Here is a 21,680-nt window from a genome sequence, read left to right on the forward strand (position 1 = left end):
GAACTTGTTCAAGTGCCACAGGTACGTGTTGGAAGTCTCAGAGGTGAGCTTCCATGTAAACGTACGATGTGGATGCAAAAGTGAAAGGGAAAGGGTTGTCGGGTCTCTAGAAATGTAAAAGCCCTAGTTTAAGGAAGAGAGCGATAATCTGAATGAGGGCAAAGAGTATCAGACGCGTGGGAAAAAGGTGAAGTGAGGAAGAAAGTGGTCGCCGACTAAGCGAAATGGATGCACGGACCACCGGCCGAAGTGAACAGAGTAGCTCCCTACCGTTGCCATCACTGCATATGCTTGTTTAGTCCACTCGTCCGTGATTCTGTGGTCTCTGTGCCATTTCTTTCCTCTTATTCTTTTTACTGTTATTGACTGACACCTCATCCATCATGGTATGCCCCTGTGTAAGCCATTTCGCTGAGGAAATCAACTAATCAACACACAACAGGTCGTTCTGGCAGCGTCGATTTGTACTCGCGGAGGCAAAGCAGTCCTCTCGCGTCAATTCCGCGAGATCTCTAGGTCGCGAATCGAAGCCCTCCTCGCCTCTTTCCCTAAGCTTGCGGACTCCGGAACCCAACACACCACTGTCGAGCAAGACAACGTGCGCTTCGTTTACCAGCCATTGGACGAGTTGTACATTGTCCTGATAACCAACCGCCAATCCAACATTCTACAAGACATTGACAGTCTCCACCTCTTCGCGCAAGTCACAAGCAGCATCTGCAAGAGCCTGGACGAGCGCGAGATCCTCCGCAATGCCTTCGAACTCCTGAGTGCATTCGATGAGTTGGTGACATTGGGATACCGGGAGAACCTTTCTCTGTCTCAGATTAAGACCTTCTTGGAAATGGAGAGTCACGAGGAGAGAATCCAGGAGATCATTGAGCGGGTACGTTGCGAGATAGCACGCGGGGTTGACCTATGGCTAACGGGCACCAACAGAACAAAGAGTTGGAGGCCAGCGAGGAGCGCAAGAGGAAGGCGAAGCAGTTGGAGATGCAGCGCAAGGAGGCTGCTCGTACAGGTCGTGCTGCGGCCCCAAGAACCCCATCCTACCCCGTCTACACACCTCCGTCCCGCCCTACGGTGCCCGACACCTACGATTCATATGAGGCCGAGAAGAAGAAGACATTCTCCAAGTACGTTCCCTGGATATGCGACCTGTTCACTGCTGGGGTATCGCTGACTGTGATCCTAGGCCTATTCCCTCCCGCGGCAAGGGTATGCAACTTGGCAAGAAGTCCAAGGCTACCGATATTTACGAGAAGGTGCGGGGTGATCTAGGCCCCGAGCCTGAGGAAGAGAGCCCCTTCGTGACTCCTCAAATCTCGACCCCCGTGCAAGACATTCCACCTGCCCGCGAGTCCCTCAATGCGGACCGTGAACCCATCCATCTCACAATCGCCGAGACCATCTCAGCCACTCTGACTCGGGAGGGTGCCTTGAAGTCATTCGAGGTCAAGGGTGACCTGCAGCTCCGCATCACCGACCCTTCATTTACCAAGCTTCGACTTGACTGTCAGGCTGTTCCCACACATGGCGCACAATTCCGCACTCACCCCAACGTCGACAAGGCCCTCTTCACCAACTCATCTGTCATCCAACTTAAGGATACTACCAAGCGATTCCCGGCCAACAACTCTATCGGTGTTCTTAGGTGGCGGGTGGCCAGTTCGGCTGACAATGCCGATATTCTTCCCATCACATTCACCGTCTGGGTAAACAAGGGCGCTGACTCAACCACCGTGACCGTGGAGTATGAGCTCACTGGAGAGGACAGTCTTCGCGATGTTGTCGTTACCATTCCCTACGGCTCAACGGAGCCTGCAGTATCCAGCTTCGACGCAGTGTACGAGGTCTCTGGAGACAGTCTGGACTGGAACCTGGGTGCCGTCGACGAATCGAACGCTTCTGGCAGCTTCGAGTTCGAGGCGACCGACGCTGATGAGAACGAATTCTTCCCCATGAGTGTTCGCTTCACAAAGACCAAGCCGTTCGTGGATGTCGACGTCCACAGCGTTTCCCTCCTGGAGATGGAGGGTGAGAACGCCGGCTTCTCTAAGGATGTCCGTAGTGTCGCTGAGAACTTCCTCATTGAGTAAAAATGGGCTTGGATTACTATTGTATAGGTTCCTAATGATGTTCGGATTGTGGTTGGTGTTCTTTTTGCTTCCAAGATCGTGTTAAGCCAATGCCTGATTTGATTATCTTCCCAGCCTCTTTATAGTGTCACGCAACAGAATCTGCCATGTAAGACTAGATTGAGTTAATGGGAACATTTAATTTGTGTTAAAGCTACATCTGTCCTGGTATCATAGAATTTTGCTATTCCAGAGCTTGCACCAAAACTATATATATATTATGATTCGTTCAACCACCCACGTTGGTCAAGTGTGACTCTTATCATATATAATGAATACTGTGTTGAATTTGCATGTCTATTGAATTATGAAGCATTTATGTCAAGGCCGACGAGGTTGTTCAAGCCTGGTCTTTCTCCCAATGAGTGACAGACCCTTTGTAAGCGAGAAATCTTCTCCTGATCTATACTTTACATGGTAGCTCTGATGCTGATCAACCATAGAATAACAGATTAGGTTTGATTTGACTTTGGGTTGAAGCGTAACATTCCAGCCCTGGAAGCTCATTGTAGAGTCATCGCCACGTAAAACCGCGTCAGCGATATCAACGTCACATACCCAAGCAATGCGGGAGGTACTTGTACTAACTGCTGCAAAGAAATGTGTACCTCTCCCTTGTTGACGTACCTTCCAATTCAGGTTCTGGCCTGAGATTTAACCAGGGACGAATCTCAATAACGACGCCTCCGTATAATAGACACGTCAGATTGACTTCAAAGGTCTGGCCATTTTATCCGTCTTCTCGGAGAACTTGTCAAATCCCAAATATCTAGACGAGGTTAAGCATATCTCGCTCTAGTATTTGCAGCTTCTCAATTTGACCTGCAATGAAAGTTTGCAAAAGCTGCTTGCAGTACTGTTGGCACTTCATGATTGGAAGCTTCGACACTCGCATTGGTTCTTATATCTGGACCATTGGTTCTTATATCTGGACCATTGGTCACCTCATCGGAGTCTAGAGCCAGTCGGTTCCAACAACCGAAATCCAACCTGGCTAAGTATGATTTCCCGGGGAAATTACTAGATGTTCAAGCCAATACCACAGTCCCCCTGGTGTTTAAAGAGATGCTAGCCCATCATTCTGGTTGGTCGAAGGCAAATAGCGTGATTAAATAACCGCAAGGAGGGTGTGTTGCTCATGGACACGTTGAGCTTTTCGCCTCATCTCCTAGCAGGTTACCTAGCTACGAGGTCAAATGCCGAACACCTTTCCTAGTTTGGAGCTCGGTGGCCGTGTTTCACGTTGACTCCTTGTAAAAACGAGTACTAGATGTCATCACAAAGCATTACGAGCCGACTTGAGAGTTCAAACGGTGCTTGAAACCCGAACCCCTCTTGACCACATACTTCTCCGGTATATGCTACTGGGTCGAACCTTGGGGTGGTTTTATAAGATCCCTTACCTCCTGATCTATTCCCATCTTTTGTTTTCGATGTCTCGGCATATATTTGCAAATTAACTTGCTTCAATTTATATTCATAGTCCCGTGGGACTTGGATATATCTCAAGATTATTCCACACTTACAAGCAAGTCTTCTGAGACTATATGAAATTTGAGCAGTTTCACTCCTCACAATCCGATGATTGACTATGAGCAGCTTACATTTCCCATTATGGAGAGAGCAACAGAGCCTCTTTAATTTATCATGCGCCGATGCTGAGACATGTAGTCAGCTATCCAACGTGGTAAATCCCCACGCCAGCAAGCATACCAGTGACTCTGACAAAATATCTATAGGAAAACCCAGTATCGCAACTCCATCGTCGCAACGTTGATCTTGGTGGCAAGAAAATGGCTATTCCGCGACTTGCGGAAGGTGCTGAGTCGGCTTTCACCTCACCTGGTAGATTTCATCGTCGACATGTTCGTCGAGCTTGCGAGTCTTGCAGACAGCGAAAGACGAAGTGTACTGGCGACAAGTCTGGATGTCGCAACTGCAGAGAAGCTGGAATCATCTGTTGCTATACTGATGGCAAAAGAGAAAAGTCCAAACGGTAAGACCAGACTATATCTATCTCGATATTGATGCACAAATTAACCTTTTTATAACTGAAAAGACAACTTGCGAGCTTGTCGGCAAAGGTACACGCCTATGAAGATGTTATCAGCAAGCTAAGCAACCGCTTTGGAGTCTCCGATGAGCAGCTTGTGAACATAGCCCTAGCAGCGGTATGACACCTAATCTATGCTTAACGAGAAGAAATGCTAATATCAACCAGGACTCGGCCCCGGACGTGGCCCTCAACCCAGATGCATCTCTTACAGCAGGGGGAGACCAAAGAGTCATCCTTTGGCGCTCTGGCTCTGAGCCACAAACCTCCCGAGCTTCATCAGTTAGTCCTCTGGAATCTGGAGGCCAGACAGAGGAAGACTTCAACAGAAATGAAACTGCACGGGCAACAGGATTCATCGGAAAAAGCTCCGAAATCACTTGGCTTCAGCGGCTCAGCAAAGAAGTTAACAACGAATGTGAAGCATGGCCTTCCACACTTCCCAACACAGATGATATTAACGGGCTGCCTTCACCAACTTTGACTCCTCGACCAGACAATCCCAGCGACCCTTGGGTGGTGTGTTCCAATTACTACGTTGACGATACGGATATTCCAACTGCGGATCATGGTGGTACCTATGCAGTTCCATCTCGTGAGCCAGCGACCAAATTGCTTAATGTCTATCTGACCTCTGTGCATCCTTCATTTCCAATCATTGGAATTTCGACGTTTGTCTCCCAGTTTCAGGTATTTTTCAGTCAGCCAGCTCTCAAACCGGGAAATAAGTGGCTCGCCATATTGAATATGATATTTGCTATTGCGGCAAAGTACGGCCATTTGACCAATTCAGAATGGTTGGATGAAGATGATGATCATCAGTTGTACTTTTCAAGGGCGCGGGCTTTGAGTCTCGAAGATCAGATCCTGCATCATCCTGATCTGCAGCAGCTGCAAGTTGAAGGACTTACTTCGTTCTACTTGACTGGCGCGGGACAAATCAATCGGTAGGTTGGAAGCCCTGGCAGCCTGGAGGTATACTCACTGTACTGGTTTCTAGGGCCTGGAAATTATCTGGGAGTGCAATTCGTGGAGCGTTGGCTCTTGGATTGCATCTTCGTAATGTAGGCGCGAGCACTTCTGATACTTCCAAGGAGATCCGATATCGAGTATGGTGGTCACTGTATGACCTGGAGCATCTCCTGACTGTCATGACTGGTCGTCCCTCGTGTGTTATTGATAGTTCTTGCACTACACCCATGCCGGTACCTTTTGACGAAAGTGATTTCCAGAAAGAAGAAGTCGCCCGACTAATCAGTACAGATAGACGAAGCTCCTCAGTTTACTACGACCAAATGCCAGCCCGCAACAGCGCCGAGGACCGGGAGTCAACAGTGGACTCCGAATCAAATGATGCGCCTGCAGAAAGCGAGATAAAAATGAACAGAGCAGAGTATCTCAAGAGCCTGCCGCCATGTATTTCATTCTACTTCCTGCAGCTGTCCTCATTGACCAGCATCTCCAAGCGGATGACAGTCAAGCTCTATAGCCCAGAAGCACTACAATCACCATTGGCAAGCACCGAGTTTACCATCCAAAGCCTAATGCTCGAGATCGATTCATGGTTTATGAACCTTCCCCCAGCTTACGATTTCACCTCGACACAGACATCCCAATGCCCCATCAACCAGCGCATGGGTCTAGCATTCCTATTTTACAGCACCAAAATCGGTATCACTCGACCATGTCTGTGTCGCCTAAGACAAGCCGAGTCAGAAGACGACAAGACACACGAGTTCTGCAACAAGACTGCCGCAGAGTGTGTCGAAGCCGCGTGCCACATGATAATGTTGTTTCCTGATACACCAGACGCAGCCCTGCTTTACCGCATGGCACCATGGTGGTGTACCCTCCATTACCTGATGCAGGCAGTCACAGTTCTCCTCCTGGAGCTGGCATTCCGCGCCCAACACGTCCCCGAAAAGGCTACTGCGGTATCTAAAGCAGCGAAAAAGGCATTGGATTGGTTGTCCGCTCTATCAATGACTAGCCTTGCTGCTGAGCGAGCCTGGAGGCTTTGCGATGGATTCCTTCAACGTCTAGCGCCACACATTGGAATCAATGTCAACGAAGAGAGCTCTGCAAATACTCTCTTCTCTGACACCATAGACCCTATGGGGATGGAAGATCCAACCGGTGATTTGTCATTGGATGTATCGGCTCATTTACCTTCAACTGCAGCTGTCGATGCTATTGTCGCAGAGTTGAATCCTATCACCTGCTCGCCAATGGAACAATCTGATACGCCGACTGGAATGCAGGAGCCGTACGACCTCGAAGTACCAGATCTTTTGGATCAATTCGTCAAGCAAGAAAAGGATCTTTCGGATCGCAGTCCTTACGATGAGTATTTCCCTTATGACCCTGCTACAGGTCAGATTACGGGTTCTTTCTTCCCATCTGATGGAAATGTGGATCTTGATATGGGGTATTTCTGGGGTGATCCTGTCTGCTGAGGTTGGAAAAAAAAAACAAGATCAAAAAAGACAAAGGCAAAAACAAAAAATGAACAGCACGTTGGTAAAGTCAAATTGGAACATCTCTATAGTTATTTGGATTTCGGTTTTGCGTCATTTGCATGCTCGTCGAGAGAAAGACAGAACTATTTGCAACTGGTTTTTATATAGGCGTTAAAACTAACTTATAGAGAAAAGGCATTATTTCTTTTCTGGACTGAGCTTGCTTGTATGTCTACCCTGAAATACGGTAGTCTGTAGCTATCACCGACTCGATACTGACTTTTTTCAAGCTGACATCTCATCCGCTTAGTTTGATATACCATTCGCTTAGATAGACAACAGGGCGGCGACTCCGACAAGCTTGGAAGAGGTTTTAGTTTAACTTGACAAAATTAACTTCTATTTCCCACACCGAAACAGAACCAATCTTCAAGAACATCGCACCATGTTTCTCCTACCACCAGGATAACCGGGAATATCGTGATCAACAGCTACCGACGGGACTAACCCCCTGGACAGAATGGGCCGAGACCGGTCTCAAGACATCTGATATCTTTTCAGTGTCGTCATTCTGTCGCGTGTCCTACGCACTGGAAAGGGATGTATAAGCATCGTGTTCGATTGCGCATTGTGACGTATACTGGATGAAGATGTAGGTACATGTTAAGGTTAGAGGGACATCTCCGTTTGTAGTAATTGGGCATGTGCTTCTACTTATTTTGTTTTATTTATTGGCAGTATATACATATCCAAGGTTTAATTGAACCATTGCTGATGCACATTTACCCCGAAGTCGCTGTCCAATCTCGCTTAGCTGCAGTGAATAACAACCGACCAACTTCTTCTTGAGGCGTAGAGCGGCTCAGCTGGTTCTTCTGTGGTGCTAATGGGTAATACACGGCAGTAACCCTCGCGAAGGAAACTTCGACCGTTTGCTTCTTGTTGACCAGATCTGCCCATGGTGTCCACTTTGCTAGCTGTGAGATATCTGACACGAGGGGGTCCAAGATTGGAAGGATGATACCGAGCAGACCGCGATCGTCCCGGATGAATTTCTCAATACATTCCAACGGAGCCATGATTCGGCGCCGGACACCACAGCCGGAATGTGCTTCGTCGATTGGGTAATCTGGGTATTGTTTGAGGGAGGCGATGATGGCGGTTATATCAGACGGTGGACCTGCCGGGGTCTTAACTGAGTGGCCAATTTTCTCTTCGCCGACACTGTGACTATCTTCATTGGTGTTTGCGCTGAAGTCGGGGTCTATCAACGTCGAGCCTAAGAAGATGGTTTTGGCGCGCAGTGAGAAGAAACGTGTCATTTGACCTAGTTGAAAGAGATCACATTGGCTGGCGTTGTTTAACCCACCTCGGCATTGGAATTGACGCAGGTGGACGGTCAGTGGCGCTGATGTTGTGAATGCTGCACCTGGCTTTCTCGTGTTGGGTGCTGCTTTTGCGCCGTCGGGGTCTTCAAGGCATCCATAGACCCGTAGGAAATATGCTTGGAGGTCAGTTATGGTGTTCATGACGCTTTGACGTCTGTAATAGATTTCCTCTGTTGGTCACCGGGCTTAGTATTCGAATAGACTTTTTGGAAGTTTCAGACGAAAGCTTACCTTCGAGACCGTTTGGTAGATAACGCCAGCGCAAAGTTTCTTCTTCCGGATATTCTAGTCCATTGATCCAGAATCTGGATCCAATGACCAATAAAGCGTGGGTCATGATTTTGGTGACTCTTGAGTCATTGAGATAGGCAGATATCAAGATGATCTGCCGAATCCGATCTTCCTTCATTTGCAAGGTTGAAGCGCTAAGCTTGGCAATGAGTGACGGTTTCGTCTTTCCGTAAGAATATCCAACTTTTCGGAGTATGTCTTGAATAATACGCGGAGAGTTGAACGAATCGGCAAGATCAATCAACCTCGCAACAAGTGACGTAGACAAGAATTTCAACTCATGCTCGAACGACGCACTTTCTTCTTCGTTCAAAGATTTCAGACATAGTATTTGTAAGAAAAGCTCGATAGAGTCTTCCTCACATGTGCTGGTCAGTATGCCACTTGGGAGTTTCACCGTGGGCAACAAATGCTGTGAGGCAAGGTGTGACCCTTGACTTTCGTTCCAGGCTTGCTTTTGAGCACTGAATTGCCTTCCCTCGGAGAACTTGGTAGGGTCTAGCAGTGCATGAAAGTACGGACTGTTGGAACTGAGAAGCTCGCTTGCCACTTGCCATCTCCGGGTTGTTGACGTGGAATCACCGGCAGAACTGTACTCGATGATCAAGTCTCCCTCACCGGTGATCACTTTGATAGAAGGGTCCGTTTCTTCCATGCTTGAGCCCGTTTCATTGCCCTGTTCGTTTTTGTCGTGACCCATGATTATTGGATCCCAATGTTAACTTTCGGGTTCGTTGATATTATATGTGAGGCAATATATAATTTGACGCAGTAAAGAAAAAGCATTGAAAGATATAAAGTGTCGAAGAATGCTTTGTCCAGAAAGCTGAGTTGGTTCCTCTCATGATAGCACGTTGAAATCTCAGATATTCATGTCGAAGATATGGCTATGTGTGTGGTTTGCAATGAGCTGAAGTCTTGGACAGCCAAACGCAAATCGAATTATGCAGTCAGGTAGATGCAGATGTGCCATATAATGGACATGTATAAAGTCTTTAGGAAAGGACGATAATATTGGTAGAAAAGAAAGCGCCTACAATGTTGATATGCCTGCCCAGGTGATTTCCATATTGGTGACTAATCCTGGGCACGTGAATTACGTTCCACCTTAGGAAATAAGTATGCCTGATTTCAAGGGCTGCAAAACAGATCGCCATGTAGTTATAGCGGGGCTAACAAAGAGACATTGAGAGTATTTAATGTAGACAATCCAAGTAAAATATGTGCTTCCAATTCATTTGCATATACAAAACTTTTTTTTCTCTTTCTTTCAGGTAGAGGGACAAGTATCCTAATAGCATCGATGCCAACGTGAGATTGGCATCTAGAATACAAACAAAGTCCAAGATCGTCAAAATGGTCGTTAACGTTCGTTGAAAAAAAAAAACCAAAGGGCATGCAGAACAGCTGGCGCTAGTAGCTGAAGCTATGCAATAATAACCGCTGGGAAATGCAAGAGATTAGGACCGACTTGTTCACTGCTCGATCCATTGGGTTGATGCTCTTGTCGACGCTGCTCCCGGAAGGCGACTGCCTGACCGACGATGTGGTGGAGATATTGCGCCGAAGCTGGGACCTCACTATCACTCATAGCCATTCCATTGGGCTTGAAGTTGGGGTCATATTCAAAATCGTTGCCGAGCGGGGGTGGGATGAGTGAGAATATAGCCACTGAGCCCTGCATATCGGCATAAGGCGAATTGGCGAGTAAAGAGCAGTCCATGCCTTCTTGGGCGACCCCACAGCCATCCATTAAGGCCAATTCAAATATATCATTGCCTCGGTAGTTGACGAAGAAGGGCTCGCTGGTGGCGAAACCCAGGACGAAGTCGGAGTTGGCCAATGCGGCGATTATCGTACTCTGGCGGAACTCTGGCTTGAAACCGGTGTTAATGGAACTGGGCAAACAGAGCGATATACTGCGGGCGAATGTGGGCGGGGCTGGAACACCGTTCTCTGGTTGGATATCGGGATGAGGTGTCTTGTATTCCGTGACTGAGATGGTTGACGATTTGCGTAGCGCGCCACCCATATTGTCGGGGCTAAACTCTTTCCAGCCATTGCTTGTTGACTCAGATGAAACAGATACTTCTATTTCATCCTCGGAGGAGTCATCATTCCTGTCAACGGAAATCTCCGTCCGAATGGTCTTTGCGGTTGTCGCAACCGCCTCGCGGGCCGCAGTCCGCAAGGTCGGGATTAAGGCATCCTTTTCTTGTTGATTGACAGCCACGGCGGGGGCCCACGAAGTGGCCACGTTGGCCCAAGTTGCCGTTCTTATCGGACCACTGGCGTATGATTTTTTGATCAATTCGGAAAGCGCTTGGCGCGTCTCCAGCGGCGCATCGCCCCGGCCCATAAACCCAACCAGTGAGTTCAGAATCTTGCTACCTTCCCAGAGTAGAAATCCATGTTTTCGGGCGAGATACTGCAATTCATCAACTGTGTCACTGCCCCAATCGTCAATGACTTCGGCTGGCACCTGTAAGATGGCAATGTGGGGGCCCAATTCTGCGGCCAGCCGCAGAAGTGAAGCCGAGTCAGTGTGGCTATGGGAGACATATGCGGCCACTGGTTGCCCATGGGGAAGATTCTTCTTGGTTGCGATTAATGTTTGCAGATAGGACAGAATTGGATTCTCAAGGATCCAATCCCCCGCGGTCGACATGGTGTAGAGAGGTGGAGGAGGGGAGGGGGGGAAAGAGAGAAGGGAAAACGGAAAAAGCCAACAAGAGGGGGAACTCCACTGATGTCTAACCCCTGCCTCAATTTGGAATCGAGAGATAAATCACAGATGGAAACTTCCCGGCCCCAATTCCCGCGCAGGATGCGCTAAAGCTGTGGAGTGTGCCGAGAGCAGCGCTGGATCAGAATCGGAAACTCCCCCTTGTGCCCACTCATGGGGCTTGATGGGTCTGTCAGCCTGATCGACCGGTAGGAAGAGAAGCCAAAGCCAGTTGAAGCCAGTTCTAACTCGATATGGCGCGTGGTGTAGATGGTTAGTCAGCTGGCTTATGTCATCACATAGGCTATTAGCAGAATCTATATGCATGGAATCATTATGGCCTGATTTCTGGTCAGGACTGTGTATTCAGAATCTCATTATAATCAGGTTGTGGCCTGATTTGCGTTGGTTAAAATATCAGAGATTTCGGAGTGGGCGGATCCCCGATCGTTTTTTCTTGTCACGCCACTCCCCTGAATAATTTATCTCCGTTTACATCCCTTCACTTCCTACGCATACGCCTTCTTTTCTTTTCCTCATCATGCCTGGAAGGGTTCTACCGACATTCACCTCCGTCGAGGTTGAATCCCACAACACCGCCAAGTCGTGTTTTATTACCTTGGGGCGCAATGTTTACGATGTTACCGATTTCCTCGATGCCCACCCCGGTGGCGGTGATCTGATTCTGGAGTATGGAGGCAAGGATGCGACAGATATCCTCAAGGACGAGATATCTCATGCACATACTGACGCCGCCTATGAGATCTTGGACGAGTACCACATTGGCTTCGTGTCCAATGCCTGTACACCTGGAAAGACCTCTACTACCGCGATCGAGACTGAAACAGGTCCTACCTACGTCAGCACCGGAATGTCGCGCGAGGAGGATCTCTCGATCGATACGGACTACACCCAAGATTTCAAGACACACAAGTTCCTAGACATGAACAAGCCGCTTCTTATGCAGCTATGGAATAGCAACTTTTCTAAGGAGTTCTACTTGGAGCAGATTCACCGCCCCCGTCACTACCGTGGTGGAGAGTCTGCTCCTCTGTTTGGCAACTTCCTCGAGCCTCTTAGCAAGACCTCTTGGTATGTCGTTCCGTCACTCTGGCTGCCTCCGGTTATCTACGGAACCATGGTCGGATTATCAGGACTTGGAAACGTTTCTGTCACCGCTTCCTACTGGATTGGCGGTGTCTGCCTCTGGACTCTGATCGAGTATCTGATGCACCGATTCCTCTTTCACGTTGACCACTGGCTTCCCGACAACCGGGTTGGTCTGACTCTTCACTTCCTCCTTCACGGTATCCACCACTACCTTCCCATGGACAAGTACCGCCTTGTCATGCCTCCGACACTATTCGTGGTCTTGGCTGTGCCTTTCTGGAAGCTGGCCCATACCGTCTTCTTCTACAACTGGTTTGCAGCCGTAACAGTCTTCTGCGGCGGAGTCTTCGGATATATATGCTACGATATGACCCACTATTTCCTGCACCACCGCAAGTAGGTTTAACCCCTGAGTTTCGGCACAGGTACATTGCTAACATGGCTTTAGCCTTCCTCTGTACTATAAGGATCTCAAGAAGTACCACCTTCAGCACCACTTTGCCGACTTCGAGAATGGATTTGGTGTGACAAGTCGATTCTGGGATCGTGTCTTTGGCACTGAGCTCGAGACTCCCCCTCCCAAGGGAATCAAGGCTCAGTGAGTTTGTCCATACCATTCCTAAGGGGCCTCGGCCTTGAGTCATGACTTCATGTCGACTACGACAGAGTCTGTGATTCGACTCTACTATTCATTGGCACCTGCGGAGTTTGTGGTTTTTCTTCGGCCCTGGGAGGGCCTACTCTTGTACGGTGGAATTCGTCAGCCGTTTCCGGTCATCCTACGAAACTCGTTGATGACCCTATATCTTCAAGTATTACTTATTAGTCCACATGCACATTAATCATAATACCATCGATAATTTACTGATAAGCCCCTTGTGAAGAACATATCAAACTTGTAAATTTCTTACAGTATTCACCAAGCTGGGCCGTTCAAATGTTCCACCAATAATGGCGCAGATGAACCGGCAGAATCGTGGCTAACCGCCTAGCGTCTTGTGAAATTCTCTCCATCACGTGATCCAATGCACTCACCGCTCTCTTTCCCCATCACTTTTCCTCGATATAATTATGTGATACCCACAGTCTAATCCACAGCTGTCTCGACCTGATTCTTGTTGAGAGACTGATTCTCCATTCCGACCAGTTCAACTCTTACTCTTGTCCCGTCATCTGCTGTCTGACTACAGCGAACTAAACCCCCTCTCCCCCAAGTCGCGACGCACTCTCCATGTCCGGACTGAACGTCGAGGCCCTCCTGGAGGCCACTGATGCAGCCCCCGCGCAGACCCCCGCCAGATCTGATGACCGTGATACCCGCTCCCCCCGTGCGGACCCTGATGACAAGCGTACCCGTTCCCGCGAGAGACGCCGCCGCCCTGACCGTGATATCGACGGCGATGAGGACATGAAGAGCCCGCGCAGCGAGCTTGGCAGTGCTAACGGAAGCCAGAGAAGCCGTCGCAGAAGCCGCAGCCGCGAAAGTGATCGCCGCCGCCCTCGCCGCCGTGGCGATGATTACCGTTCCAGTGGAGATTTCTACCGAGGTGGAGGTCGGGCTCGCACTCGTTCTCCTGATGATCGCCACTACAGACCCAACCGCCGTGACCGCGACGATGAGCGTCGCCCCCGCCAGGACCGCCGTGGTGGAACTCCCAGCCGCCGAGGAAATAGCAAGTCCCCTGTGCTCAATGAGGATGAACGTGACAAGCGCACTATTTTTGTGCAGCAACTTGCTGCTCGACTCCGATCCAAGGAGCTGGCTGAATTCTTCGAAAAGGTCGGCCCCGTTAAGGATGCTCAAATTGTAAAGGACCGTGTTAGCCTTCGATCCAAAGGGTATGTCTCTCTTCCAGTCCTTCTCACAACCGTATACTAATCTTCGCACAGTGTTGGCTACGTCGAATTCAGAGATGAGGAGTCCGTGCCCGCTGCCATTCAACTCACCGGCCAAAAGCTTCTAGGCATTCCCATTATCGCGCAATTGACCGAGGCCGAAAAGAACCGTCAGGCCCGTAACCCCGAGGCTAGCTCCGGATCCCAGCACACCGCACCCTTTCACAGACTTTACGTTGGTAACGTCCATTTCAGCATTACTGAGAGTGATCTCCAGAACGTTTTCGAACCCTTTGGCGAGCTCGAATTTGTTCAATTGCAGAAAGATGAGACTGGCCGCAGTAAAGGATATGCATTTGTACAGTACGTTTTCCCTTACATTTTTTCCACCCTTCATTACTAACGATATTTAGGTTCCGCGACCCAACCCAGGCCCGTGAAGCATTGGAGAAAATGAACGGTTTCGACCTTGCTGGACGCGCCATTCGTGTCGGCCTTGGCAATGATAAGTTCACCCCCGAGTCGACCGCCACTCGTCAGCAGGGCTCCCAGTCCAGCAGCCAACAGTTCCAGGGCTCTTCGTTCTCCGGTCAAGGTGGACGTGGCATTCAAGCCGGTGGCTCGAACAGCTTCGATCGTGCCGGTGGCCGTGAATCCGAGAAGGGCGGTGGTGCCAGTGCCCTTGACGACACCGATGTTGCCGGTGTGAATTTCAACAATTACAGTAGGGACGCGTTGATGAGGAAACTCGCACGAACAGATGACCCCCAACCTGCCGAAGACCAGCATAAGGTTCTCCGACCCAAGACCGAGACCAAGCCCCTTCCCGTTAATGTCAACATGGCCAGTCGTTGCGTGATGCTGCGCAATATGTTTGATCCCGCCGAGTAAGTATTTCCACTTTCTATTCGAGAACAACTGCTAAAATCTCACAGGGAGACTGGTGAAACCTGGATGAAGGAATTGGAGGACGACGTTCGCTCTGAATGCGAGTCGAAATATGGTCGTGTTGTTCACATTTCGCTAGATCCCAACTCCCAGGGCGATATCTATCTCAAGTTCGACCGTGTCCAGGGCGGCGAGAACGCGATCAAGGGTCTCAACGGCCGTTTCTTTGGCGGCAAGCAGATTACCGCCCAGCCTGTCGTGGATGCCGTCTACAGCAGTCTTTTCTCCCGCACCAAGGCCATATAATATGGCTATTCAACAGCCAATGCCGTGGGTCCCCAACTGGTTCTGTGATATCTAACCTGGCACATTCTCTGAAAGCAGATCCCTTGACTTCTTGCCTAGGCCTCTCTGGATGATTCTGCTCCTGGTAGGTGCCGATTTCTTTAGCGTGATTCTTTGTGGCCACTTCATGAGCCGTTCTTTTCGATATGATTGTTTAAGTAGCGTGGCCTGCATATCGAATGCTCTTCTTCATTCTCAAATCAAATTATCTAAACACCTTCCATTCGTGTAGTGATGTAACGTTGCATAAGCCTTGAGTTGGGAGGTTGGGAGGTTGAACTGCGTAGCTGTGTAGACGTATTGCCCTGCTGAGACTATCACTCATTATTATTGTATGTGCTGTCTGCTATTTATTCAATATACACCAGATGAAGTATAGAAATTTAGAAATATAGCGGAACGGATGTGCCGACCCAACTGTTCTTATCTGCCGACGCTCGGGCCACGGCTCCCCCACGCCCGGTTCTTCAACCCTCCTTTGACCTTGACCTTCACCTTCACTCTCCTCAATGGGCCAATGATTCTCCTTGCAGTGAGGCGAATAGGCCGAGTCTGGACCTCGGCCGACCGTTACAGTATGGAAAGACCCCAGATCCCTCCGGAATATAGCTAATCGCAACAGGCTCCGCCCTTCTGCGAGCTCGATACTACAGTTCCGACCTTGCGTCACCCATTGGCCAGTCGACGGTCAAGAAGCAGCCACAGTTCCACGATTACTTCGTGACACATCTGCCCTCGTCCTCGCTTCACCCCGATCCCCGTGGTCCATCCGCTCCGTTCCATAAGCTCCCTCGCTCCGCCTCCGTACCGCATACCGGAGATACGCCGCAGTCGCCGGCTTCCGCTTCGGCCTCATACCAAGCCGCTTCGGCCTCATACCAGGCCCTAATAGATCGCGAGACAACTGTCGTTCGGATTCCACTTCGCAGTGCGAAGCACCATTTCGGCGCCGTTACCGCCCGTGGCACTCGCCCTGCCAATGAAGACACATACCAAGCTGGTGTCATTGACATCCCGGCTTTTGCGAAGCGACCCCCGGCGTCGCTGACTATCAAACGTCGGAACAACGGAGAAGCTTTGCCCAAACCGCGCGAGTCGCGCGCTGCGGAGACAGCTAGTGGTGATCCGCAGGTCTTCTACTTCGGTGTCTTTGACGGCCATGGCGGAGTTGACTGCAGTGCGTTCTTGAGAGACTACTTGCACGAATATATCCAAGATGCGGCTGTTGATATCGATCTCAAGTCGAGTCTCCAGCCCGGCGCGGAAATTCCACCTTCCAACAGCGAGCTACCTGTCATGCAAGAAGGTAACCGGAACAAGATCGGTGATCTGGAGAAGAACCTTGTTCAAGACTGGAGACGTATAGTTGGCGGTTACTTCAAGCGATTTAAGCCGCCAAATTTCGCCTACCACGGCCTCGAGTCTAAGGACCCCAGTATCCTTAATCACATTTCTATCGAAGAAGTAATGGAATACGCCTTTCTCCGTGCAGACCTCGACTTCCTCAAGGCGCAAGCCGCCAAACGAGACAATGATCTCGTTCAGGCCGAGAGACCCCTGAACGACGACGAAATATTCCATCGACCCAGCATGACTCGTTCCCCCAAAATCGGTGGACCCAGCCGTTTCAAGGGCGGCAGCACAGGGAGCATCGCCATGATCTCAACGCCCACCCCAACCCCATTTTGGCACCCTATTGGACCGTCGAGCCTCCTAGTAGCCCACGTTGGCGACACCCGTATGCTCCTCTGTTCAACGCTAACAGGTGAAGCAATCCCACTAACATCAAACCACCACCCTTCCTCGCCAATTGAAGCAAGCCGACTCCGCCGCTATGCAGCAACCTTTGTGACAGACTCCTTCGGCGAAGAGCGCATGAGCGGGCTGGCCAATACGCGCGCCTTCGGCGACATGCAATCCAAGCGCATCGGCGTCTCCGCCGAGCCAGAACTCAAGCGCATTGAGATGGGACCCGCTGAGTTCTCGTTCTTGGTCATGGTGTCCGATGGCATCAGCGGAACCCTGCTTGATCAGGAGATTGTGGATATCGTCAAGGAATCCAGGACACCTGAGCAGGGTGCGCGCGACGTGGTCAATTTCTCTACTGAGGTTACTAAGGAGGGTGACAACGCTACTTGTCTTGTTATCCGGCTTGGTGGCTGGGAGAGAAGACTTGAAGGTGGTGTTGGGAGCTTGGGGACTAAGGAGTCTCGTGAGTGGCGTCGTCAGGATGCTACTGATCCGCGCAGGTCACGGACGTGATGGCTCTTTTGAGCGTTCTGTATATATTTTTTGCTGGCCTGTTGGCTATCGCATATAATTGTTGGTGTCTATAGGTTGAGAATATTTTGCATCAAGTGGGTGAATACAAAATTTTGCGGCCTGAGGCTGTGATCTTTTTACTACACCGTTTCTGTGTGTTTGAGGACAGTTTTATATGTCTGATCTAAAAACCACAGCTTTGATATAGCTGCATATGGCGCAGAGTAGATATTTCGTCTGACTAAGAAAGTATCAACACCTTACAAGCTCAGGCTATCTAAATAGGCAAAGATAAGAAAATGTCAGCATAGGAACCAGACAACACGTCTATTCTGTACTTGCACAATATTGCGCTGTTTCATATTGAAGATCCTACAGTGGGTTCCCGGGAAGCTTCCAAGGATCCGAGTAATCCGTCAGTGTGGACATTCCACTCTCCTGATCTTCCAACTTCATCCCTTGTCCTTCTTTTTCTTTGATTGCGTGTCAACTATCCAATCTTTGAGTACCCTCCTTTCACCTCCACCTTCCTATCCTTATCCCATCTGGGAACTTCATATCATTATCAGTTTTGAACCGTGACGGTATGTCTATTTCCGAATCCCGCCTCGTTGCCTGGCCTTGGCTGCATCAAGCTGACAGTCGTGATATCCAGCTATAAAGAATTGCGATCGGCCCGTTTCGAGTCGAATCTGAACCCATTTCAACTTCCAAGCCCGTCCCCACACACACATTCACAATGAGCGCACGAACACGACGACAAAAGGCCGCTCTCAAAGAGGAGAGCGAAGACTCACCTAGCGGAAATAGCTCGGTGTCAACACCATCCAAGCGCACACCATCTAAGAAGAGATCCAAGTCCGCCGCGCGGGAGGAGCCCAGGGAGAACATCTTCCTCTTTGCCCCCAACATCATCGGTAGGATGCCTTTCGGCAACGCCATCAGTTTTAGCGTCTGACTAGCTCCCAGGATACTCCCGAGTCGTCCTGACCTTCGCCTCTCTATACTACATGCCGCTCCATCCCCGGACATGTTCCTTCCTCTACACCGTGTCATGCCTGCTCGACGCTTTAGATGGCTACGCAGCGCGTTATTTCAACCAATCCACCACCTTCGGTGCTGTCTTGGACATGGTGACTGACCGCTGCACAACCGCTTGTCTGCTGGTCTTCCTGAGCTCCGCCTGGCCCCGTTGGGCAATCATCTTCCAGGCCCTGATCTGCCTCGACATGGCCAGTCACTACATGCACATGTACGCGACTCTCAGCATGGGCGGATCCGACCAGAGCCACAAGAAGGTCGACTCCAGCCGCAGCTGGATTCTCTACCAGTACTACAACAGCAAGGTATGTCGCAATGATAAAGTTTGCTGAGCATCCAAGCTAAACTGTTCCTTTACTTAGACCGTCCTGTTCATCTGCTGCGCTCTCAACGAGGCCTTCTTCATCGGCCTCTACCTTCTCTCCTTCTCCTCGCCTATTCTGTCTCCCTCGCTCCTGCAGCCTGTCCCCGAGGCTCAGGCCTCCTCCGCTCAGCCTGGAAACCCTGCTCACCCGGAGCCTGCCAGTCTCTTCGCCAGCCCATGGAGCGCTGGTGCCCTTGAGATGGCCCGTGCCAACAAGCTTGAGAGCACCTGGCCCTGGATCATCACTGGCATCTCGCTCCCCGTTATGGCTTTCAAGCAGTTTGTCAACGTGGTGCAGATGGTCAATGCTGCCCGCTGGATGGCTGAGGGTGACCTCCAAGCCCGCCGGGCCAACCGCAAGAAATGAAGGACGCGAATTTGAGACGTGAATGCTATCAAGATGGTAGCTAGCTAGTCTCCTGATTCGAGCTTCTAGCACATCCCCTATCGCACACTCTATTCCCCCTTCCCCTTCTTGTCATGCATGTCTTGGAGCGACGGTCTGTGTTTTCAGGGACGAGCAAGCGGACAGTAGTTAGAGCTGTCCCATTCCCTTCCTCTCTCGGGCAATGGTTGATCTGGTAGCTGGATCCTATTCATGAATTGTTTTGGCCACTGCTTGTTTGGTGGCCCAGACATAATACGCTTTCTGGGACTTTGTACAGTACACACGCGGGTTGTGTTTTTACTGCCCTGTTGCTTCTCTTCTTCTTTCCTCCCTCTTTTTCACTCTTCACGTCTACCCATTTTCTTGGCCTGGGCTTTCTTGTCTGGCTTGTGTCTTTTTTCGATCTTGTTTCCTTTAGTCATTCTTAATGCCATTATACATCATTTAATGCTTTTTCAGCGTCGGTGACGCTAGTCATGATGAATTATGTAGTTCTTGGGATGAGTGACTAGACTACTGTCATTGCGTATTGAACAAGGTGTGTATCTTCTGAAGCTCGGCCTAGCTTGTCCCAATGAATATATCTGTCAATGCAATTGCCCCCAGTTGACACACCAATTGACCAACAGGTATATGCACACTGATCATATCCACTGCAACACCAAGTAAGCCAGCATTGTCACAATGGCAATCTTCACATAGAGAGCTATGTGAAGATATAGATGAAGCTACCGGGAATAAGCGACGCGTTTATGTCATCGGCCGCCGATTTCGGAGATGGCGGGGTCGAATTCACCCGCGTCGGCCGATTTTATAACTGAAGCTCCCCTGAACACCAATTGAGTCACTTTCATTTGTATTCTCTGCTCAAACATGTCTTCCTTCAACGTCGTTGTCTTTGGTGGTGACCACTGTGGTCCCGAGGTACGTGGTTGAGAACAAGAACCCCACCATCCGAGCATCTACTGACATTCGATATAGGTTACTGCCGAGGCTATCAAGGTAAATTCGAGAAAACTGCGATCATGCAGAATCATACAAATTGCAGATGCAGGTGCAGATGCTAATTGCATTGCTTTAGATCCTCCGTGTCATTGAGAAGAACCGTGATGTCGCCTTCAAACTGCAGGATCACCTGCTCGGTGGTGTACGTATACATATACCACGACCCGAAGCAAGGCTCCATAGCTGACAATTGCAGGCTTCCATCGATGCCACTGGCTCCCCCTTGACTGACGAGGCTCTCACCGCTGCTAAGAACGCCGATGCCGTTCTCCTCGGTGCCATTGGCGGTCCCGTACGTCAACCCACCAATCCAACCCCAAACTCAAGATTTAAAACAACTAACATACACGAAGAAATGGGGCACTGGCGCCGTCCGTCCAGAGCAAGGAATCCTCAAGCTCCGCAAGGAAATGGGCACATTCGGCAACCTGCGCCCCTGCAACTTCGCCGCACCATCTCTGGTCGACAGCTCCCCACTCAAGGCTGAAGTCTGCCGCGGCGTCGACTTCAACATCATTCGCGAATTGACCGGTGGTATCTACTTCGGCGAGCGCAAGGAGGACGACGGCAGCGGCTACGCAATGGACACAGAGCCCTACTCGCGCCACGAGATCGAGCGCATCACCCGTCTGGCCGCCAACCTCGCTCTGCAGCACAACCCCCCTCTGCCCGTCTGGTCTCTGGATAAGGCTAACGTCCTTGCTACTTCCCGTCTGTGGCGTAAGGTCGTTACTGAGATTATGGCCAAGGAGTTCCCTCAGGTCTCTATTGGTCATCATCTTATTGACTCTGCTGCTATGCTTATGGTTAAGGATCCCCGTAAGCTTAATGGTATTGTTGTTACTAGTAACTTGTTCGGTGATATCATTTCCGATGAGGCTAGTGTTATTCCTGGTTCGCTTGGTTTGTTGCCTTCTGCTAGTTTGAGTGGTGTTCCTGATGGCAAGGCTCGTGTTAACGGCATCTATGAGCCTATTCACGGTATGTTCTTGTTCTTCTCCTTCTTATTCTTCATTTTCTTTTTTACCAGATTGTTAATTGATGTCCAGGCTCCGCTCCCGATATCGCCGGCAAGGGTATTGTCAACCCCGTCGCTGCTATCCTCTCCGTCGCCATGATGATGCAATATTCCTTCAACATGATCGATGAGGCTCGCATCATCGAAAAGGCCGTCAGCAACGTTATCGAGGCTGGTGTTCGCACTGGCGACATCGGCGGCAAGGCCAAGACCACTGAGGTTGGTGACGCCGTCGCTGCCGAGCTGGAGAAGCTGCTCAAGTAAATATGGAGCAGCGGCTCCTATGTTTTCTATATGAGATATGACTAGCATAAAAAGAACCAAAATTGAATACCCGGTTAAGATGTAACCTGTTAATTTTTCGCCTGG

At 49.9% G+C, this 21,680-nt stretch overlaps 9 protein-coding genes across 9 annotated transcripts; 7 read left to right on the top strand and 2 right to left on the bottom strand.

Annotated features, from left to right (window-relative positions):
* Window positions 1–383: 383 nt before the first annotated feature.
* N7508_002981 (coatomer subunit delta) lies at window positions 384–2,099 on the top strand (the record flags this gene model as incomplete). The annotated part of the gene is made up of 4 exons (XM_058461047.1): window positions 384–386; window positions 443–886; window positions 940–1,136; window positions 1,196–2,099. 4 exons carry the CDS (start codon window positions 384–386, stop codon window positions 2,097–2,099), a joined length of 1,548 nt encoding a protein of 515 aa, XP_058321624.1.
* A 1,630-nt stretch (window positions 2,100–3,729) lies between these two features.
* Window positions 3,730–6,647, top strand: N7508_002982 (CeGAL family transcription factor; the record flags this gene model as incomplete). The annotated part of the gene is made up of 5 exons (XM_058461048.1): window positions 3,730–3,825; window positions 3,878–4,134; window positions 4,198–4,309; window positions 4,360–5,138; window positions 5,192–6,647. The coding sequence occupies 5 exons, from the start codon at window positions 3,730–3,732 to the stop codon at window positions 6,645–6,647; spliced, it is 2,700 nt and encodes an 899-aa protein (XP_058321625.1).
* A 791-nt stretch (window positions 6,648–7,438) lies between these two features.
* On the bottom strand, window positions 7,439–9,029 carry N7508_002983 (uncharacterized protein; the record flags this gene model as incomplete). The annotated part of the gene is made up of 2 exons (XM_058461049.1): window positions 7,439–8,208; window positions 8,270–9,029. Coding segments are annotated over 2 exons (1,530 nt in total), but the record flags the coding sequence as incomplete, so codon positions are not given.
* Window positions 9,030–9,755: 726 nt separating this feature from the next.
* Window positions 9,756–10,997, bottom strand: N7508_002984 (uncharacterized protein; the record flags this gene model as incomplete). The annotated part of the gene is made up of 1 exon (XM_058461050.1): window positions 9,756–10,997. One exon carries the CDS (start codon window positions 10,995–10,997, stop codon window positions 9,756–9,758), a length of 1,242 nt encoding a protein of 413 aa, XP_058321627.1.
* A 598-nt stretch (window positions 10,998–11,595) lies between these two features.
* Window positions 11,596–12,766, top strand: N7508_002985 (fatty acid alpha-hydroxylase; the record flags this gene model as incomplete). Its single annotated transcript, XM_058461051.1, has 2 exons — window positions 11,596–12,560; window positions 12,613–12,766. 2 exons carry the CDS (start codon window positions 11,596–11,598, stop codon window positions 12,764–12,766), a joined length of 1,119 nt encoding a protein of 372 aa, XP_058321628.1.
* A 629-nt stretch (window positions 12,767–13,395) lies between these two features.
* Window positions 13,396–15,194, top strand: N7508_002986 (putative RNA splicing factor (Pad-1); the record flags this gene model as incomplete). The annotated part of the gene is made up of 4 exons (XM_058461052.1): window positions 13,396–14,003; window positions 14,055–14,363; window positions 14,414–14,887; window positions 14,936–15,194. The coding sequence occupies 4 exons, from the start codon at window positions 13,396–13,398 to the stop codon at window positions 15,192–15,194; spliced, it is 1,650 nt and encodes a 549-aa protein (XP_058321629.1).
* A 556-nt stretch (window positions 15,195–15,750) lies between these two features.
* On the top strand, window positions 15,751–17,495 carry ptcA (type 2C protein phosphatase PTC6; the record flags this gene model as incomplete). The annotated part of the gene is made up of 2 exons (XM_058461053.1): window positions 15,751–15,808; window positions 15,856–17,495. 2 exons carry the CDS (start codon window positions 15,751–15,753, stop codon window positions 17,493–17,495), a joined length of 1,698 nt encoding a protein of 565 aa, XP_058321630.1.
* Window positions 17,496–18,234: 739 nt separating this feature from the next.
* N7508_002988 (CDP-diacylglycerol--inositol 3-phosphatidyltransferase) lies at window positions 18,235–19,267 on the top strand (the record flags this gene model as incomplete). Its single annotated transcript, XM_058461054.1, has 3 exons — window positions 18,235–18,412; window positions 18,465–18,841; window positions 18,899–19,267. 3 exons carry the CDS (start codon window positions 18,235–18,237, stop codon window positions 19,265–19,267), a joined length of 924 nt encoding a protein of 307 aa, XP_058321631.1.
* Window positions 19,268–20,161: 894 nt separating this feature from the next.
* Window positions 20,162–21,575, top strand: leu2A (3-isopropylmalate dehydrogenase LEU2; the record flags this gene model as incomplete). The annotated part of the gene is made up of 6 exons (XM_058461055.1): window positions 20,162–20,212; window positions 20,270–20,290; window positions 20,370–20,435; window positions 20,490–20,585; window positions 20,647–21,274; window positions 21,343–21,575. The coding sequence occupies 6 exons, from the start codon at window positions 20,162–20,164 to the stop codon at window positions 21,573–21,575; spliced, it is 1,095 nt and encodes a 364-aa protein (XP_058321632.1).
* Window positions 21,576–21,680: the final 105 nt, after the last annotated feature.

The sequence above is a fragment of the Penicillium antarcticum genome, assembly GCF_028974205.1.
Source record: "Penicillium antarcticum strain IBT 31339 chromosome Unknown utg000003l_segment0_segment0, whole genome shotgun sequence".
Taxonomy (NCBI): domain Eukaryota; kingdom Fungi; phylum Ascomycota; class Eurotiomycetes; order Eurotiales; family Aspergillaceae; genus Penicillium; species Penicillium antarcticum.